This window comes from Arachis ipaensis, chromosome B3 (assembly GCF_059453495.1).
Source record: "Arachis ipaensis isolate K30076 ecotype BB chromosome B3, ASM5945349v1, whole genome shotgun sequence".
Taxonomy (NCBI): domain Eukaryota; kingdom Viridiplantae; phylum Streptophyta; class Magnoliopsida; order Fabales; family Fabaceae; genus Arachis; species Arachis ipaensis.
Genome location: NC_142438.1, coordinates 143,183,076 through 143,202,021, shown reverse-complemented (window position 1 = coordinate 143,202,021; position 18,946 = coordinate 143,183,076). Strand labels below are relative to the sequence as shown.

Genomic DNA, 18,946 nt, shown 5'->3' with positions numbered 1-18,946 from the left:
ATATATTGTGTATAAAAATGTTCTAAGTTTTTGTCTTGCGATATTTGTCTTGGCCAGTTGCTATTGCGACTATTATGCATGCGTGCTCACACTTCGCTTTCCTTTAGCTATTATGGGTCATGGGATGACAACGGTAGCAATAGTATAGTGCCACCAATAATATCCTTCCCTATACAGTATCAGTATACTAGCTTAGCCAAAGACAATAGTTTTATGTATGTACGTCGTAGTAGCCAGTGTAATAATGAATTATCAAAAATGTTTGGTTCACCATAGAAAATTAGTTTAAAGTAGTATAAAATTATTTTATTTTATACTTTTTAATTATTATTTATCTTATTTTATATTTTTTATTTTATTATCGTTAGAATAATTGAATAATATTAAATATAATAAATATATAATTTTAAATATTATATATATAAAGTTATGAATATTAAATTAAATAATTTTTTAATTATTATCTTCTTAATATTATTTATTAATTATTTATAGTCGTCATAAAATTAAATTATATTGGCCATTAAATTATTTATTATATAATAAAAAAACTTTATTATATATATTTAGGATTGATAATAATAATAATAATAATAATAATAATAATAATAATAATAATAATTTATTATTATTATTATTATTATTATTATTATTATTATTATTATATATGTAATTTTTCAAATTTTATATAACAATCATTTTTCAGTCTCTTTGTCCTTAAATTATATAAGTTGTATTCTTTTTCTCTTCTTAGATGTTTTCTAATAAGAGAAGTATTAGGGGATAGTAACTTTTATGATTTGTAGCCATCAAATAGCCATCAATAATGATTTTAATGGTGTGAAATTAGTATGAAATCTCATCCAATGATTCATTTTTCTTTGCTAGTTACATACTGGCCAAAATTTAATAAAGTTGCTGGCCCTAGAATTTTCCTACCTAAAAATTTTGCACAATCTTTTTATTAAAGTTTGAAAATTATAATATCCACCATCTCCTTTTGCATCTCTCGAGAGCCAATGCGTGAAGTTTAGCTGTTTGGCAAAGTTAAATTATGATGCTCATTTAAGGGGGAATGGATCCTCTCTATTTTTTTTAATAATTGAGGGAGTAAAGTGTGATCTCTCACCATTAATTTTATAAGTGGGATAAAAAATAAATATGAGAGCGAACAATGAAGGGTTAGAGATCACACTTTACATTGTCAATTTTTTTTAACAATTAAGAAGATCCATTCCCCATTTCAAGGATCATATATATTGTTTTGTGTTAGAATAAAAATAAAATGATAGATTTAAATAGGAGAAATAATAATAATCTGCTTCACATAATGAATGTTGTTCCGTTCTGATTCAATCGAGGTATATGGCTTCCGATGAGATCGTTTGACTTTGGGTGAGCTATACGTCGTCCGGGAGACTGCCTTTAAGAATGACTTTGGCGCTGCGAAACATGGCAGCAGAAGCACCTGAAAAAAGCACTCCAACGCTCAAATTAAAAGAGTATTTAAGAATCTAATGCGAGTAAATAAATGAGAGTGTATTTGTGCCCTGTCTTTTTTCTGGACTATTGGGTTTAGTTTTATAGATGAGTGAGGTGCTATCTTCTGTTTGTTTGTTCTGATATTAGTGGCTTAGATAGTGAATTCCGCTGTTGTGGATAACGGTTAGGAGATAGTGTTTGACTTGTGCACGATTTTGGCCAAGTTGTGATTTTAGCTTTGATTGCTTATTTTCGGACTTTATGCTCGGTTTTGATTATAATCTTGTTTTCGAGTATTATGGGGTACACCTCAAATGTTATTATTATGTTGTTTATGTTATATATATATATATGCCGGCTGAATGTCATGCGTGTGTTTCTCTTCAAGATTCCAAGCACATAATCCATGAAAAGGGTTGAAAACTACGACAGTGTAAGCCATGGTGAACATTACAAGAAGAATCCACGCCAAGTTAACTTCTAGCTAGCTGGATTCGTAAGTGAAGCTAAACAATGTCCTAATAATAACACCTCTTAGTATTCTCAAAGGGAACATGAACACTTAGAATATTCCCATTGTTATCATCTTCAACTACCTACATTGTGACTCAAATATCCAATCGCAATAATATCTGCTTGCCTTGCACTGCTTTCAATCTCAGTACTATTGCAACATGGGATTTTCTCCTTTTGGTCTTCAACAACTTGTTACTTCTTTTGCAGTTGTTGCCACATTATTGAGCATTGTTGGCACATCACAAGAGGGTCCTATCAATTCTTTAAGCCGTAGATTTATCCATTCCCACATCAATGAACAAGAAAACGATAACAATAACTCTCCTATTATTGCTCGAGTACTGCAAGATAATCAAGGCAACGATTCTCCATCACCAGGTCACAACAATACTCCAGCTTTGTTATTAATCCTGAATGTGGTTCTTGTTCTTGCAATCATACTGCTCTTGATGCTATACTACAACACAGCAAGAAAACTGAACAAGATGATGAAGTTGCAGCAGCAGGATCCCAATAACAAAAAATGCAATGTTGTGAAGAAAGAGGTCGAAAAAGACGATATTGAAGAGAGCAGCGCTTGGGAGAAGAAGATAGAGATAGGAGAAAGTACAAAGATGAGGGTGGAGGAGAGAAAAGAACTCATGTTCTTCAACGGCAACAAGACAGGGTTTCAGATGGGACAACTTCTAAGGGCGTCAGCAGAGACACTGGGACAGGGAATGATGGGGAACAGTTACAAGGCCATGATGCATGATGGACCGACCATTGTTGTGAAGAGGCTGAGAGACCTGAAACCTTTCACTGAGAAGGAATTCGAAGCACTGCTGCGTGTCATTGCAGGGATGCAGCACCCTAATTTGTTGCCTTTGCTTGCTTACTACCATTCAAGAGATGAAAAGCTGCTTCTCTACAAATATGCACAGAATGGGAACCTTTTCTCTAGGCTTCACGGTAACATATATATATATATATATATACATACAATTATTTTACAATTATTCAAAAATTTAATTACCTGGAATTTCAGATGGTAGAGATGGAAATCGGGTGCCATTGAAATGGAATTCAAGGCTATCAATTGCAAAATCCGTAGCTGGAGCAATGGAGTACCTGCACAGTAACAGCAAGAACCCTAACATTGTCCCACACGGCAACCTCAAGACCACAAACGTGCTCATAGACGAAAACGACGTCGCCCTCGTCTCCGACTACGGCCTCTCCGCCCTAATAGCCCAACCTATCGCCGTTCAGCGCATGGTCATTTATAAGTCACCGGAATACGTCCAGTCAAAGCGAGTGACAGCGCAGTCCGATGTTTGGAGCTACGGATGCCTCCTCCTCGAGCTCTTAACCGGAAAAATTTCTGCCTGCTCTTCTCCGCATGGATCGAACGGTGTTGATCTGTGCGGTTGGGTTCATAGAGCGGTGAGGGAGGAATGGACGGCTGAGATCTTTGATAAAGAGATCTATAGGCAGAAGAATGCTCAGAGTGGGATGATACGGATGCTTGAGATTGCGATGCTTTGTACGGAGAGGTTCCCGGAGAATCGGCCTGGGATGAGCCAGGTTGTTAGGGAAGTTGAGAAGATACAGGCGGTGCCTGCAGCGTCGGAGTCGGTGGATGAGGATGATCTCTCTGCTGAGAGGTCTTTCACTGATGATTCTCTTTCTATGTATTCAACAAGTCACTCTGGAATTATTCTTGCAGATAATTAAGAATGGCTAAGCAATAAGCATGCTTGATTCGCAGCCGCTTTTAGACTTTAATTAATTGATGTTAAATTAAGATGATCCAAAATAAAAATGCCTAGTTATTAGTTCTTTCTTCTATCTTGGAATCAAGAAGAAATGAAATTCGTTCAATGATAATATGATATACATACATGGCATTTAATTTACAGCATGACGGCGTGGAATAATTTAGTTGGTTTCTAGTTTCCATGTATATAATTTTTTTTTCTCATTTAATAATGTAACAGCGAGCAATGTGTATATATGAATGATGATGATTTAAGAAAGAAATGAGTAATGCTGTAAGGAGGAATAACGACAATAATAATAAGTAGCTAGCTACGAGCTAGCGAGCATAATGATGCAATTTTCTGATTGATATAGCTTTTCCTGTCCTTTTAACTAAGTCTGGGTTTGACCACTTCATCAACTTTTCACAGCAAACTACTCTTGTTACGCGAACATTGTAGTTATATTAAAAGTTTGGAAGCATTTTAAATATGAAATATTCTCCCCATTCAAACAATTTTGACATCTAAGTTCATCCAAACAATTTTAGGTCATATGTCTTTTTCATTTTCTTCTTTTCTCACGTTTTTTCTCTTCTCTCCCACGCTTCTTCTTCTTCTTCTCACGCTCGTTTACGTACGGAGCATCTTCTTCTTCTTTGCCTTCTTCGCGTTCCTCCTCCTCGTCATTTTCTTCCTTTTTCTTCACCTGTTTTCTCTTTATCGTTATTCTTTTGTTGTTGTTACTGCTGTATTTTTTTCTCTTTTTCTCCTTCTCTCCCTTCTCCCTGGTGAAGAAGCAGTAGAAGGTAAGAAGAAAGAATTTTGAATTGTGTAGAAAAGAAATAAACCGAACATATTATTATGGTGAAACAATTGTACAGTATTGAATGAACGAAACATAATCCATTATATAAAATCAAATTCAAACAGCTTTCTGCATAATGAACCGAACACGTACTCATGGTGAAACAATTGTATAGTACTAAATAAACGAAACATAATCCATTATATAAAACCAAATTCAAACAGCTTTCTGCATAATGAACCAAACACGTACTCATAGTGAAACAATTGTATAGTATTGAATGAATGAAACATAATCCATTATATAAAATCAAATTCGAAAAACCTCTGTCTACAATTTAGAGATTATCAATTCAATTTAGATTCAGAACACCTGCGTCCATTCAATTCAATTCAATTCAATTTAGCAATTGTATTCCATTCAATTCGATTGAAAAAATAATCCATTAGCAAAATGTTAGTGTTGTTGGTGATGACGATAACGAAAGAGGAGAGGAAGAGAAGGAGGAGGACGAGAAGCAGAAGAATCTACATGCGCGAAGAAGAAGGAGGAGGAGAAGGAGGTATACGTGAAGTTGAAAGAAGAAGAAGATGACGTCTACGTGTATTTGAAAGAAGAAGAAGAAGCGCGGGGGAAGAGAAGAAGATAAAGCGCGTGTAATGACACTCTTTTAATGAGAGTGGTTTTTGTTGGTGTTGGACCTACTTGGATAAAACTTGGATGAAAAATTACTTGGATGTGTAGCATAGATCTTAAAATATATCATGAGTATTTTATGATTAAATTAAATTTATAATTAAAATCAATAATTAAGACTACTAAAACACTTAGAAAATTATGATATACTTAAAACATTTTTTAAAAGTTCGTCAAATTAATTATACTTGTAAACTTAATTCAAAGATAATATATACAATTTAGTGATATACATGTGTTTTGTCAATTTTTAGCAAATCGATGGTGGTTCGATTCTAATAGTCTTGGAGCGAAACCTATTCCTCTTTTGCGAGTACTAGTTTTCTAGAAGTGCATCAAAGACCCTCGAATTAGACAGAATTAGAGGAAACGACTAAAGAAACAACAAGTAAATAAAAGGTTTTGAAAATAAGAAAGACTGGAGTCGAAATGGTTTGCATTGAATTTAAATAAAGCAATAAAATGCCTTCGATTAGATCAAAGGGCTTTGAATTCAAAAAATAACAATACGAGAATGTAAATTTGAACAAAGAAATTAAATGTTGCTTGAAAGATAAATTTGCAAGGAAAGTAAAGTTTGTAAAAAATGTAAATGGAAAATAAAACAAGTGGAAGGAACCCTACAGAAATTTGACTCGAAGCAGTCTCAGAAAGTCACTAGGATGTGAGTGTGCGTGAGTAATTTCTGAAACGAAGTTTCAACTTCTGTATCTTCAAACCTTCTAGTATTTATAACCATTTCCGTAACCGATCAATTTGAAGTGACACTCTCACATGTGCAAAAATGTGGGTACCGTTCCCACTCTTTCGCCTGATCATGTGACGGTTACAGAATAACCTTCAGTTTCCAAAAATCTTCGATCTTCTTTACTTGAGTAACTCCTCGATTTGTTGAGCTAATCGAACTCTTACGTAATGTCCCCAAAATACATCTCCTTCGACACCAACTTCTCTTCCAAAAGCTTACTTAATAATTCGAACAACCTTCTCCTTCGAATTCAATAATTTTTTATCAACAAATTGCTCCCTAGAATTAATGTGTTTGTTCTCGAGATCGTTATCTGAAAGACAAAACACTTAATCCTGATTTAATCATTAACAGGAATCACTTTAATTAATCATAAATGACATTCACTTTTCCCTATTAACTTTTCATCCATTTGACACGTTTCCCACGATTGACAATCTCTCTCTTCCACCACTTCACTTTCTTCGCGAAGTTGCCTCCTTCTTTTTGAATTCTCCTTTGTAACAACGGTTAAGAAACAAATCTTCTTTTAAATTAAAACTTCTTACCATCGTCTTCCTTTCCGAATCCTTATTTTCCAAAGTGTCAATTTTTTTCACTTCTGAGCTCTCTCTTTATTCTGCAACTGCAACTTCCTTCCTATTTCTCACCTTGATCAACTATAGCTTCTTCTTCAACTCACGTTGCTGCACAAGACAAAGGCAAAGGCCCTATGGCTCATCACCAAACTCTCCCGACCTTGCAAATACTCAACCAGATTAATGATGAAATTATCGAAGACCCTCAACCTCACACTGACGATCCCAGGATTTTCATCCCTTTCAATATTGGCGACGAAACCCACTGTTTTGTTGGCCCTATTTTGTCTCTGGAGAAAGTTAACAAACGTCTCCACTTCTTTCCCAGCGCACAAGGGGAAGATTTACTTATCAACCAAAATCTCGTCATTTCTCTTTTCATTAATCCATAAAAACCCTTCAAGAACAACCCTAAAATTACTCCGCGAGGGGATGATTTTAGGACCTGGCACAGACGTCTCGAATCAGAGAAAAATGCGGCTTTGAGGGCTCTTGGCATCCATGATGTAACAGTCCAGACCACCCGCTAGCACGATATTGTCCGCTTTAGCACACAAGGCCTCACGATTTTGCCTTTGACGATAGGGATAATAGTCGAAGCCCCCCACACTCACTCGTCAAAACGCGTCATGCTAGGGAAAGGTATCCACACCCTTATAAGGCATGCTTCGTTTCCCAACCCACCCGATGTGGGACCTTACAATCCACCCCCCTAAGGGAGCTCAGCGCCCTCGCTGGCACATCGATCCAGACTCCGGCTCTGATACCATATGTAACAGTCCAGACCACCCGCTAGCACGATATTGTCCGCTTTGGCACACAAGACCTCACGGTTTTGCCTTTGACGATAGGGATGATAGCCAAAGCCCCCACATTCACTCGTCAAAACGCGTCATGCTAGGGAGAGGTATCCACACCCATATAAGGTATGTTTCGTTCCCCTCCCCAACTGATGTGGGACCTTATACAGGACCTCCTTCGACTCTCCCATTTTGCACCCTCAACTCACCCCTGGATGATTGGGGCTGTGGTCAATTTCTGGAATAAGACCACAAACAATTTCCACCTTCCCTGTGGAATAATGGTCGGAATCTCGCTTCTTGATGTGGCTGCCATCACTGGACTTCCGATAAGCTCTCCCGAATTAACTTCTGATATGGAACCAAATCGGGAGTATAGGATAGTCCATATGACTTCTTACAGTGAATTTATCGCTCAAAACATGGGTCAGGAAAATGAACCTGTGACCGAAGATGAGCACGTTGCATTTCTGTTTTACTGGCTGAATGCCATTGTTTTCTGTTCTCGAAGTGTCCAGATGCAAAAACTCTTTCTCGCTCTCGCTGCCCTGTTACATGAAGGAAACGGGTTTAATTTGGCCAAATTGCTTTTGGGTCACTTATTTGAAGAACTTGGCTATCTAGCCAACTTCCTTCGAAACAATTCTCGAACCAATGTATGAGGTCCCCTCTGGCTCCTCCAACTCTGGTCGAACGCTATTTTCGAGAAGTTCATGTAGTAAGATGGACTTAATTCATCTGATAAACAACACATTGAAGGGTTTCGATTGGCCTCCTTCCGACCAGACTTCCAAGATTCCCAGACAACTAAGGACCGTTTCTGGGCTGTTTTTTCTCTCTTTTATTTCTGTAAAGGTTTCAACAATAATGAACTCAACTTCACTCCTTTTTTGTGTCGAAGCTGTGGTCCTTCATGGGTTGAACGCCTCCTTTTTCCCACAAGATGATGAAGAAGATGAGATTGCCAACAAAAATTGGGCAAACATACTTGCTTTCCAAATAATCCCTACTGGATTACCTCAGTACAAGAAAGAGCAATTCAAGGCAATTCTCTTCCTTGCAACAACCGACCTTTTTGTCACATCGAGATGCATTCAAAAGCTGAGACCGACTTCTGTCTCTCCACCAACCAACAACAAAAAGAAAACTACAATCATTTCATTTATGAGCATAGCTGATATATTACCAAGTCCTTTTCTGAATGGTAGACAACATATTTCTCCAAATATAATCGCACCCTTGAATAAATCAAGAATTCTGCCATAAGAATCAATCCAGCCGCTGAAGGTTCACCAAGAAGGATCTCAAAAAGAAAAATCGAAGCTGTAGCACCTTCAAGGCAATCACAAAAGAAAAGTCGACAAGCTCCTACAAGAGCTTCCAAAAGGGTAATCCCTCGATCAAACTTTTCGAATCCTTTCTTAATTGTATTTGTTTGATCATGTCATGACTTCGATTTCTTCTTTAGTACCAGGTTCAATCTTCAAGTGAAAGCTCTTCAGAAGAAAGTGAACAACCAGTACAAAATATTCTTGCCGCTCCTTCTGATTCAGATGAAGATTCAACAACTGAATCAATCCCTACATTGGTCCGGAAAAGATCCATTCCGGTAATTTCATATTAATTTTAAATACATCAACTTGATTGAATAGATTTGACCTACTAAGTGTCTTATTTCATACTGAAATAATTCCTCAATCAACATCCTCCTCGGTCGCTCCAGGACAGACCATACAACAAGATCAACCAAGATCAGAGTAACAAGAACCTCATTCTCTGACTCAAACTATTGTATCTGCTGAACCTATTCATGTTATTCCACCAATTCCGATCGACACACAAGTAGTCGATTTGACTCAAGAACAACCTTCACTCTCACAAAATCAAAATGTTGACAATCTTCCTTCTCCAACTCAAGTTGAAAATTCCATTGAATCTCTCGTTGCTCCTAACTCCGATTCACCCACTCACGTTCCAAAAACTATTCCTTCTCCTCGGAAATCTCCAAGCCCCCAAAAGAATATCGAACCTTTAACCTTTCATGGACCAGAACCATCTTTTAAAGTCCCTGATATGCCTTCTCAGCCTTCTGATGATGACCTCGCTGGATTGGTCGCCTTTTTGACCCAAATTGTTTGAGAATATGAAGTACTGATCTCAACTCCAGCTCCAATAGGCCCTTCTACATCCAGCCTTCCTTCATATCTTAACCATCGTACCCATGAACAATTAACCACTCTTCTCAAACTCTTATCACATCCACCCCCCAAATGGACTGGTCAATCAGACTTGAATTCACTCCTCTCCGATATTTTAAGTTCTTCCTCAATTTTCTGCTATAGTCAAGAAATTTATAAGAATTTCCAATGATTACATCATTGTCCAAGATAAGTTATAGGAAGTCAAGGAAAAGGTTGCCAACACTAAGACTAAGTCAGAGGAAATCGGCGAAGTTCTTCGACCAATAAAGGCATCCTGCAAATAGTTCGATCTGAGAATCTCTCAAGCCTTCTCTGCTCGAGCCCATTATGATAAACAAGAAGAAGAACTCGAAGTAGAGCTAGTCCGGATTAATGAAAAACTAGCCAAGATTCGAAAAAGAAAGGCTGACATGGCAATACCCTTGGCTACCGCCCAAAACAAACAACAAAAACTCTTCAAGGAGCTCTGCATTATCGAAGCCAAACAAGAAGATTGTGAAAAACAACTTGACGAGGCTCAAAATGAAGAGTATGAACAGACTGAGGCACTTTCTGCCTTGGACAGTGAAAGAGTCCAACTTCATTCCAACTTAGCAGAACTTTTGGCACTTAATATTTCCCCACCTTAGAATGTTTTATATGTGTAATGAATCTTTTATGTTCTGACTGATTCACTTATATTATTAATCTTGATTCGGCATACATTGATATTTCTTCAAATACTTTTTGTTTATCGAATTAATCACATTCCCATAATCGATATTTTTAATTCGATATGTATTTCCAGAATACAACTCGATTACTTGAAAATGTCCTTCCTAAGTATGGAACCATTTACCAAGGAATCTTGACTTCTTTTTTATTGGTAATACAACTTTCAGGACCAGTTCTCCTATACCGAAATATTTCTCTTTTATTCGACAATTAAAATTTCGAGCAACATTTTCCTTTTGTCGAATCATATTCTCAAGAGCTAAAACATGCTCTGAGTCTACATCATTTAATTCATCATACATTGCATTCCAATTATCATCAACTGGCAAATCATCTTGCCTTCATATCCTCAAAGTATTGAGATTAATTTATAACGGCAAAACTGCATCATGTCCATATACTAACTTATAAGGAGAAGTACCTATCGATCCTCTCGATTGAATTTCTATAAGCCCATAATACCTGACTCAGAGTCTCGTGCCAAGTTCAAAGATAATATATATAATTTAGTGATATACATGTGTTTTGTCGATTTTTAGCAAATCGATGGTGGTTCGATTCTAATAGTTTGGGAGCAAAATCTACTCCTCTTTTGCGAGTAGTAGTTTTCTAGAAGTGCATCAAAGACCCTCGAATTAGACAAAATTAGAGAAAACGACTGAAGAAATAACAAGTAAATAAAAGGTTTTTAAAATAAGAAAGACTAGAATCGAAATAGTTTGCATTGAATTTAAATAAAGCAATAAAATACCTTCGATTAGATCAAAGGGTTTTGAAATTAAAAAAATAACAATACGAGAATGTAAATTTGAACAAGGAAATTAAATGTTGCTTGAAAGATAAATTTACAAGGAAAGTAAAGTTTGCAGAAAATGTAAATGGAAAATAAAAACAAGTGAAAGGAACCCTACAGAAATTTGACTCGAAGCAGACTCAAAAAGTCACTGGAATATGAATGTGCGTGAGTAATTTCTGAAATGAAGTTCCAACCCCTGTATCTTCAAACTTTCTAGTATTTATAACCATTTCCGTAACCGATCAATTTGAAATGACACTCCCACATGTACAAAAATGTAATGGTTACAGAATAACTTTCGATTTCCAAAAATTTTCAATCTTCTTTACTCGAGTAACTCCTCGATTTGTTGAGCTAATCGAACTCTTATCTAATGTCCCCAAAATACGTCTCCTTCGACACCAACTTCTCTTCCAAAAGTTTACTTAATAATTCGAACAACCTTCTCCTTCGAATTCAATAAATTTTGACCAACAATATGCTAATCAATTTAGATTGGTTAAATGATTAAGTCATTCTTCTATTTAAATATATATCGTAGACATTAAAAATTTACCAATTGGTAACCGATTTTTTAAATAGAATTTAGATCTATGATAATTAAATCTTTGACCAAATCAGATACTAAATTAATCTCCATATAAAATTATATAAAAATATAAAATAAATATTGAAACTAGATTAAAAAATATATGTACTTACATATACATATACATAACAGATAATTTAGTAAGTATTTTTTCATTGCACCTAACAATTTTTTTCGTAATATAATATATTATGATATTTTAATTGGCTCCTGCACTTTTTTTACTCTTTTCATTTTTCTCCCCTGTGATGTCTATATACAACATATACAGTATATTGAAAATATATAATTAAAAAAGGTGGAGATTCGGCGTGAGGAAAGCACATAGTCCAGATGCATCCAAAATTTCACATAAAACAAAAGAGCAGATATATATATAGATATAGATATTTATATATGATGCATGCATACAGAGATGAATTGCAAAACCTCACAAGGTAAGAAAAATGGTGTGGAGGAGTTTCCAATAATAACGTACATGTTTTTTCCATGTTGGTGATAGAATAATGGAAGCAGCTTATTATATATACAGGGTCTGTGTCTCTCATGGCTACAAGTAGAGGGAGGAAGAATGAGGTAAAAACCAAAGTTACGGTAGTTCACTTTTTAATATAGATGTGGGAAGGAAAATAGTGTAGAACGCACATATGAAGTGTATAGATGCTTTACGCAAATGTTAGGAGCAAAAATAGGACTGTTTGATTTTTGAGTACACAAATAAGAGGGTTCGATTTGTATGTGTATTTCAATTTTTTTTAATTTTTTAAATACAAATCGGAGGTCCGATTACCTTCACCAAAATTTAAATTTTCTCTTCCACACTAATTAGACTGTCCAATTGTCCGATTAGTAAGTTTAATTTTTTATATAAAGAAATCAGACATCCCTGTTTCAGAAAAAACTGTTCCCACATCCATATCTAGCATCCACATTTTCCACATTAATGCACAACTCATGCATACTTCTTATATCCAAAAAATGAGCCTACGGTAGTTAGCTTAAACTTTAAAGTTGATTAAGTTAAAATTAAAAATTTTAACCAAAACGAGGTGGGCATACAAATAACCCAGCGGACACTGGAATGTTCCCATCCTGTCTGTGACTCCATGTTCATCCTGACATAAAGGTGTTAAAGATGCTAGAATACTAGCTACAGTTATCAAAAGCACTTGCTCTCATATATATATTCACTGCCAATAATGCTTTCTATTTGTATTTCCTATTGCTTATTGCTTGCATTCACAATGCATGCATGCATGTCATGTCCAATCATCATGTCCATGCATGGCAGAAAAGAATATACAAACAGACAAGTGGAAATGACTTCATAGATCTGTACTACTCTTTTATTCTATTGCCTACTCTTCCATCAGATACACATCAACCCTGTATTATGGTCAAAACTACAAAGAGAACACAAAATTAAAGGACTGAATTGAAAATTCAAGGCTCTTTTATTTCAGTTTTCCCTTTCCCACCTAGCCTTCACATCATACAGTTATGCACATTGTAATGGTGTTCATTGTATTATTATTTAAATCTATTTCCAACCACATTCTCCTCTCTCAGAACAGTAATAATCTTAGGAAAAGAATAGTCATATACATAATCTCTTATAACGGTTTAGCTGCACTGGCCAGGTTGAAATAAATATATTCTGAAATTGAAGAAACCAATTGTTACTGAGGTTTAAACAAAGTATTTAATAATAATAAGAGAGCTGCATTGGCAGATAGAGACAAATTTTCACTTGAATCAAAGGTGATATATATATATATATATATATGATGAATACAGTGCAAAATGACTTTGAAGCCCCTCATCACCCACAACCACAAGCAACGAACTCCTGTCAAGTGCCAACAAGAGATATCAGATAATGATGCTATACATCACCTTGCATTGCAATGATCTTCAGAAGAATAACCAAAACAATTGCACTGCTCAATAATCCATTTTGATTACATAGTATTATGGTTGTTATTATTCTTATTCTTTAAGAATAACGATTACTTTAAGTCAGGCACAATTACATAGGTGTGATTGAAACATCAATAACCATGGTACGTCACTAACTATTATTGATACATTGCTATATTCCGTAGTACTGCTTTTTGCATATACATGCATTATGGTGTTTAGAATTTAGATACCTGGATGAGAGTCACGTGGTAGCATTTATCACTAGCAGATACATAACAGGAAAAATCAGTTACATATAATTCTGCATTGCTGCATTTATTTTTTGGCTCCTTTTAGGATTCCTTATGCTTAATCAAGGAATCATAGTTTCTCCCATCAGTCAAAAGGACCAAAAGAAATTACACCATCACCTACCTACTAATTTCGGTTTGAATCAAATAAATAAATAAATCTTGGCACTAGCTAGTAGCTACTGATTGATCACAAGATGCTGAGTTTCCCAATCAATCCAATTTATTATTTTAATTAAAATAATGAATCATTAATTTCTTGCTTGCATTATTATGCATTAGGACAGCTTTCCTTGATGGTGACAGAGGAAAAAAGGAAAGAGAAAGGGGGGGGGTGTTTGGTACTTGGTAACATAGTAGCTAGAATCTCGATTTAACTCTTAAAATCTTCCGATATTACGATTTTAAATGAGTTTATCGATTTTACGAAATTTGTACTAAGTCTGTCGATTTTACGATTTAAATCTTATTAAGATTTTACGTTTTACGTTTTTTATTTATTTTTTCGATTTCACGTAAAATCTCGATTTTCTCTACCTTAATTGGTAATGTACGGTACGGAGCTGTAAATTACTCAGAAAAAAAAAGAAAAAATGGTAAAGTAGAAAGAGATATATGCTACTTGTCCTCACTGTTATATGCAGTTCACATAAATCTCATCACTTTTACTGTTATTGAGATAATCTACTCGTTTTATTAAAATTAAACATAGAGATATGTATTAATTTAATTTGATGCATACATTAAACGAGCTCGGCATTGTTCATATATATATATATATATATATATATATATATATTTATATTATGTGAACACTAAAATCAGCTATTAAAATTAGTTATTAATATAAAATATATTAAAAATAAATTAAATTATAAATATATTTATACATAAATATATTTATAATTAATTTTAATATACAAAAAATATTTTTAAATATATAAAAACTGAGTTCTTACTTATGATATAAAGGAGACAATTATTTTATATAAAAATTAATTATTAATTAATTATTTATATAAAATAATATTAAAAATATATAAATACATAATAATTGCTTTGATAGATAATTTTTGATATACAGTAATATTTTATAACTAGGAGTAGAAGGCCACCGGTGTGAGTATCCGCAATGAAACAAATAAGAAAGGCTGCAATATTAATCACATCTTGAAATTTATTGCTGTCAAGTCATATGGAGTAAAAAGTACATGCCAGGACACTCAATAATTTGTTTTGAAGAGATATAAATTGTATTTGGAATGAAATATTTTTAAAAATAATTTGATTTAATTTAAAATATTTTATGTAAAATAAGAAGTATTATTTGTTAAAGATTAGAATAAAATGAATGAATGAATGAATTAAATTACTGTAGTGGGCAGAAGGCAAAGGGATAAAGGGACAGAGAAGAGGACGTATCAGGTACACCTATCTCATTATCCAATAGGGAACCTCCTTCAACCGTGACCATTCAGGACACCTGTGTCACTAACACGGACACTGCCCTTAACTTAAAAGCCCTAACCCTTCTCCCTTTTTATTATATAGGGGTTCATGTCATGTAACCTAACATACCCACCCTAATGGCCTAAGCAAAAGACCAAAATTTCCGTTAAAATTTTAATCTTTTCGGGACCCAAGCTCAATCCGGTGATGGGGGAAGGTTCCTCAGCCAACGCCAAGGACAAGAAAAAGAAGAAGAAGAGGAACCACCGTGGTGGTGGCAGCAGCAAGAAGAAGATGACCCATGAGCAGCTTCTTGCATTCAAGTCGGTGACCGAGTGGGTTCACTTGGATCAGCCATCATCTTCTTCTTCTCTTACCTGTGCGGCTTCATGTCTTGTCGATGATTTTGGAGTGCAGAAGGGTCTTGGCAGGGGTGGGGAAAAGGTCGTCTTTGAATTGCATTCACACTCCAAATTCAGTGATGGCTTCTTGTCCCCTTCCAAGCTCATTGAGAGAGCTCACATCAATGGCGTAAGTCTCATCTTCCTTTCCTTTTCCATTTTTTGGTTCCCCATTGTTTTGCCTCCAGTGTTCTAATCATTCAAAATCGGTTTTTGATACTTAATCATGATGTTAAGCACTTCTTTTCAATTAAATATGATAGTTTCAAAAGGAATAGCTTTTTTGTTTCTTAGGCTTAAAAAAAATAATGAAACCTTCAGTGCTATTTTTTATCCTTTTTTTTTTATGTGTAATGGAGCAGTAGCACCTAAGCTATAGTTAACAGTTGAAGCCGTATTATCATGTTAGCTTTTTCATGTTTTCGGGTTTTGTAATATCCACAAATAAAATATATCAGACCATGGAGCATTGTTTTCATATTTTTGAGTCTATGTCCTTGGCATGGAAAACCAGCCAGTGCATGTGTTCTTGAATCTTGAATAATAAACCATAGCTTTGAAATATGTGCACATTTGAGTAAGATGTTTTCTAGAATACTATGATTATTAGTGTACGGATAATGAAGCTACTCAAGAGATGGCAGGCATGGCTGATAGAAAATTACCAAACTTGAGAGGCCTGTAAAACTTGATGAATATAAGGGTAAAGTTCAATTAAACTCCTTGTTATTGATGGTATCAATAATGATTGGCTGGGGCAACAGCATTGCATAGGATTTACATTCGTTGGTTTTAGGCATATTTTTTATTTTTAATCAACACTATTTGCTCATAACAGGTGAAAGTTCTTGCTCTGACAGATCATGACACTATGTCAGGCATCCCTGAGGCTGTAGAAGCAGCTCGTAAATATGGCATCAAGATAATTCCTGGTGTTGAAATTAGTACAATATTCTCTCCAAGGTAAATTTTTAGATGTTATACATTCTAGATTCATTAACATTGAAACCAATTATGCTTGGTATCCTTACTCTCCAATGATTCTGATGTTTTTCAATCCACTGGCAGTGGAGACTCCGAAGCAGAGGAACCAGTACATATTTTAGCATATTACAGTAGCATTGGACCATCAAGGTTTGAGGAACTGGACAAGTTTTTGTCAAATATAAGAGAGGGACGTTTTCTTCGTGCAAAGAATATCGTCTTGAAACTGAATAAGCTCAAGTTTCCTCTTAAGTGGGAGCATGTTTGCAGGATAGCAGGCAAGGGAGTTGCCCCTGGGAGGCTTCATGTAGCCCGTGCTATGGTCGAGGCTGGTTATGTAGAAAATCTCAAACAAGCTTTTGCTCGATATCTTTTTGATGGTGGACCTGCTTATTCAACGTAATATTGTGATTCTTGCTCTTGTAGGTTGTATATATTTGCATAGCTAAGGAGATATGTAAGAATATGAGAAATTTGTTATGCAGGGGAAGTGAGCCTCTAGCAGAGGAAGCAATAAAAATGATCAGCGACACTGGGGGCGTTTCAGTGCTGGCTCATCCATGGGCACTGAAAAATCCTGTTCCCATTGTGAGGAGGTTAAAAGAAGCTGGTCTCCATGGAATAGAGGTCTACAGAAGTGATGGAAGGCTGGCAGGTACATGCTGAATAACAAAATTTGCTTGTTTCCTTCATTACAGTAAATTCAAACCATTATCTACCATTTAGGATTATCAATATCCTCCTAGTCAATACTGGTGTAGAATGTGGATGTACTTTGTCTATTACCATGCTCCCTGCATTCTAAGATACATGTTAGAAATTTGGTGCATTCATCCTAATTTGGTAAGAGCTTGTTATAGATGTGATTTGTATTGAATGTAGTATATTCATAATTTATCTCCTCATATAAATTGTATTTGGATACACATTGAATTGCTTGTGTATTGAATTTCCTAAGTAATAAATATCTTGGAATGGATTGAGTATAAAGCATAGTTTAGGCTACATCTCATGAGGCCACAATTGTTGTGTAAAATCATTTCATTAAGTGCAATAGAAGCAAAGTCCTTATTAAATCCCTACTTAAAATGTTAAGCTTTTGTTGGCAGCATATAGCGACCTAGCCGATGCATACGGGCTTTTGAAGACTGGAGGGTCGGACTATCATGGAAGAGGAGGGCACAACGAATCGGAACTGGGAAGCGTGAACCTTCCGGTGCTAGTGTTGCACGACTTGCTCAAGGTCGCTCGACCAATATGGTGCGAAGCCATCAAGGAAATATTGGAGTGTTATGCTGAGGAGCCTTCTGATTCGAACCTAGCAAGTATCACGAGGTTTGGGAGAACCCGGGCTTTTAAGGGAGGTTCACCATTGGGTTGTGGACAGGACTTGATTGATCACTGCCTACCTCTCTGGCTGAGTACGGAGGAGATGGAGGATGCAGAGATTAAAGCCATCAAATTGAAGCTTTCCAATGTTTCTCTTAGTCAAGGAGGAATTCAAGTTCTCATAGAGACTAAATAGTTGTATCTTGTATGAATCTAGATATCTTAATTTAATCATGTCATGTAACTCTTCCCAAGCCAATCTATTTGTAGGTCAAGTTCTTCAATTGCCTATTGATTTTTTCTTTTCTTTTTTTAATTTGGGAATATTTCTATGATCTTTGAGTACTACCATATTTGTCATAAACATACTTATTCCAAAAATTTAAGTCGGTAAAAAGTTATAAAAATAATTATATTTTTAATATGATTCTTTACATAAGAGTCGTTAAAATTTTTCTCTTTCGGTTAGTTTGTCTTATGCTGAAATATTTTTTTTACATAATAAAGATGAAATTTTAAATTTTTATGTAATAAAAATTTTGATATTATGTAAGAATGTCTATATCTCTAATGATATTAGACAGATATAAAAGGAATACGGTGCTGATTGGGTTTGGAATCATTTTTTTCTCACTTCTAAAGAAAAAGAAAAGGGGAAAAATGGTGAGAATATATCAGTTCCTCATTGTGCAATTTCATGTCTGAAGACCGTTTTATATCCTTGACTTAGTTGCCGATGGATAATCACTAAATGAATACAGTTTATATTTTAATGAGTTCCTCTCAAATTGACCATATTATATATTGCATCTCTCAATTTGTTCCGAAGCATATAATATGCAGTTGTAAAAGTGATATTTTTTGGGTATTGTTTAAAAAGTTAATTTAAAATTGTTTTTTTGT

At 35.1% G+C, this 18,946-nt stretch overlaps 2 protein-coding genes across 3 annotated transcripts; both read left to right on the top strand.

Annotated features, from left to right (window-relative positions):
- The first annotated feature begins 2,113 nt into the window (after window positions 1–2,113).
- LOC107634736 (putative inactive receptor kinase At2g26730) lies at window positions 2,114–3,869 on the top strand. The gene is made up of 2 exons (XM_016338158.3): window positions 2,114–2,949; window positions 3,026–3,869. The coding sequence occupies exons 1-2, from the start codon at window positions 2,157–2,159 to the stop codon at window positions 3,712–3,714; spliced, it is 1,482 nt and encodes a 493-aa protein (XP_016193644.1). The 5' UTR covers window positions 2,114–2,156; the 3' UTR covers window positions 3,715–3,869.
- An 11,412-nt stretch (window positions 3,870–15,281) lies between these two features.
- LOC107631626 (Polymerase/histidinol phosphatase-like protein) lies at window positions 15,282–18,465 on the top strand. 2 transcript variants are annotated; one of them, XM_088510007.1, is made up of 6 exons: window positions 15,413–15,860; window positions 16,569–16,693; window positions 16,799–16,864; window positions 16,985–17,113; window positions 17,200–17,369; window positions 17,824–18,465. In XM_088510007.1, the coding sequence occupies exons 1-6, from the start codon at window positions 15,537–15,539 to the stop codon at window positions 18,237–18,239; spliced, it is 1,230 nt and encodes a 409-aa protein (XP_088366133.1). In that variant the 5' UTR covers window positions 15,413–15,536; the 3' UTR covers window positions 18,240–18,465. The 2 variants fall into 2 exon arrangements, with proteins under 2 accessions (XP_016190605.1, XP_088366133.1); XM_016335119.3 differs by having other exon boundaries at window positions 15,282–15,860; window positions 16,799–17,113.
- The last annotated feature ends 481 nt before the right edge of the window (window positions 18,466–18,946 follow it).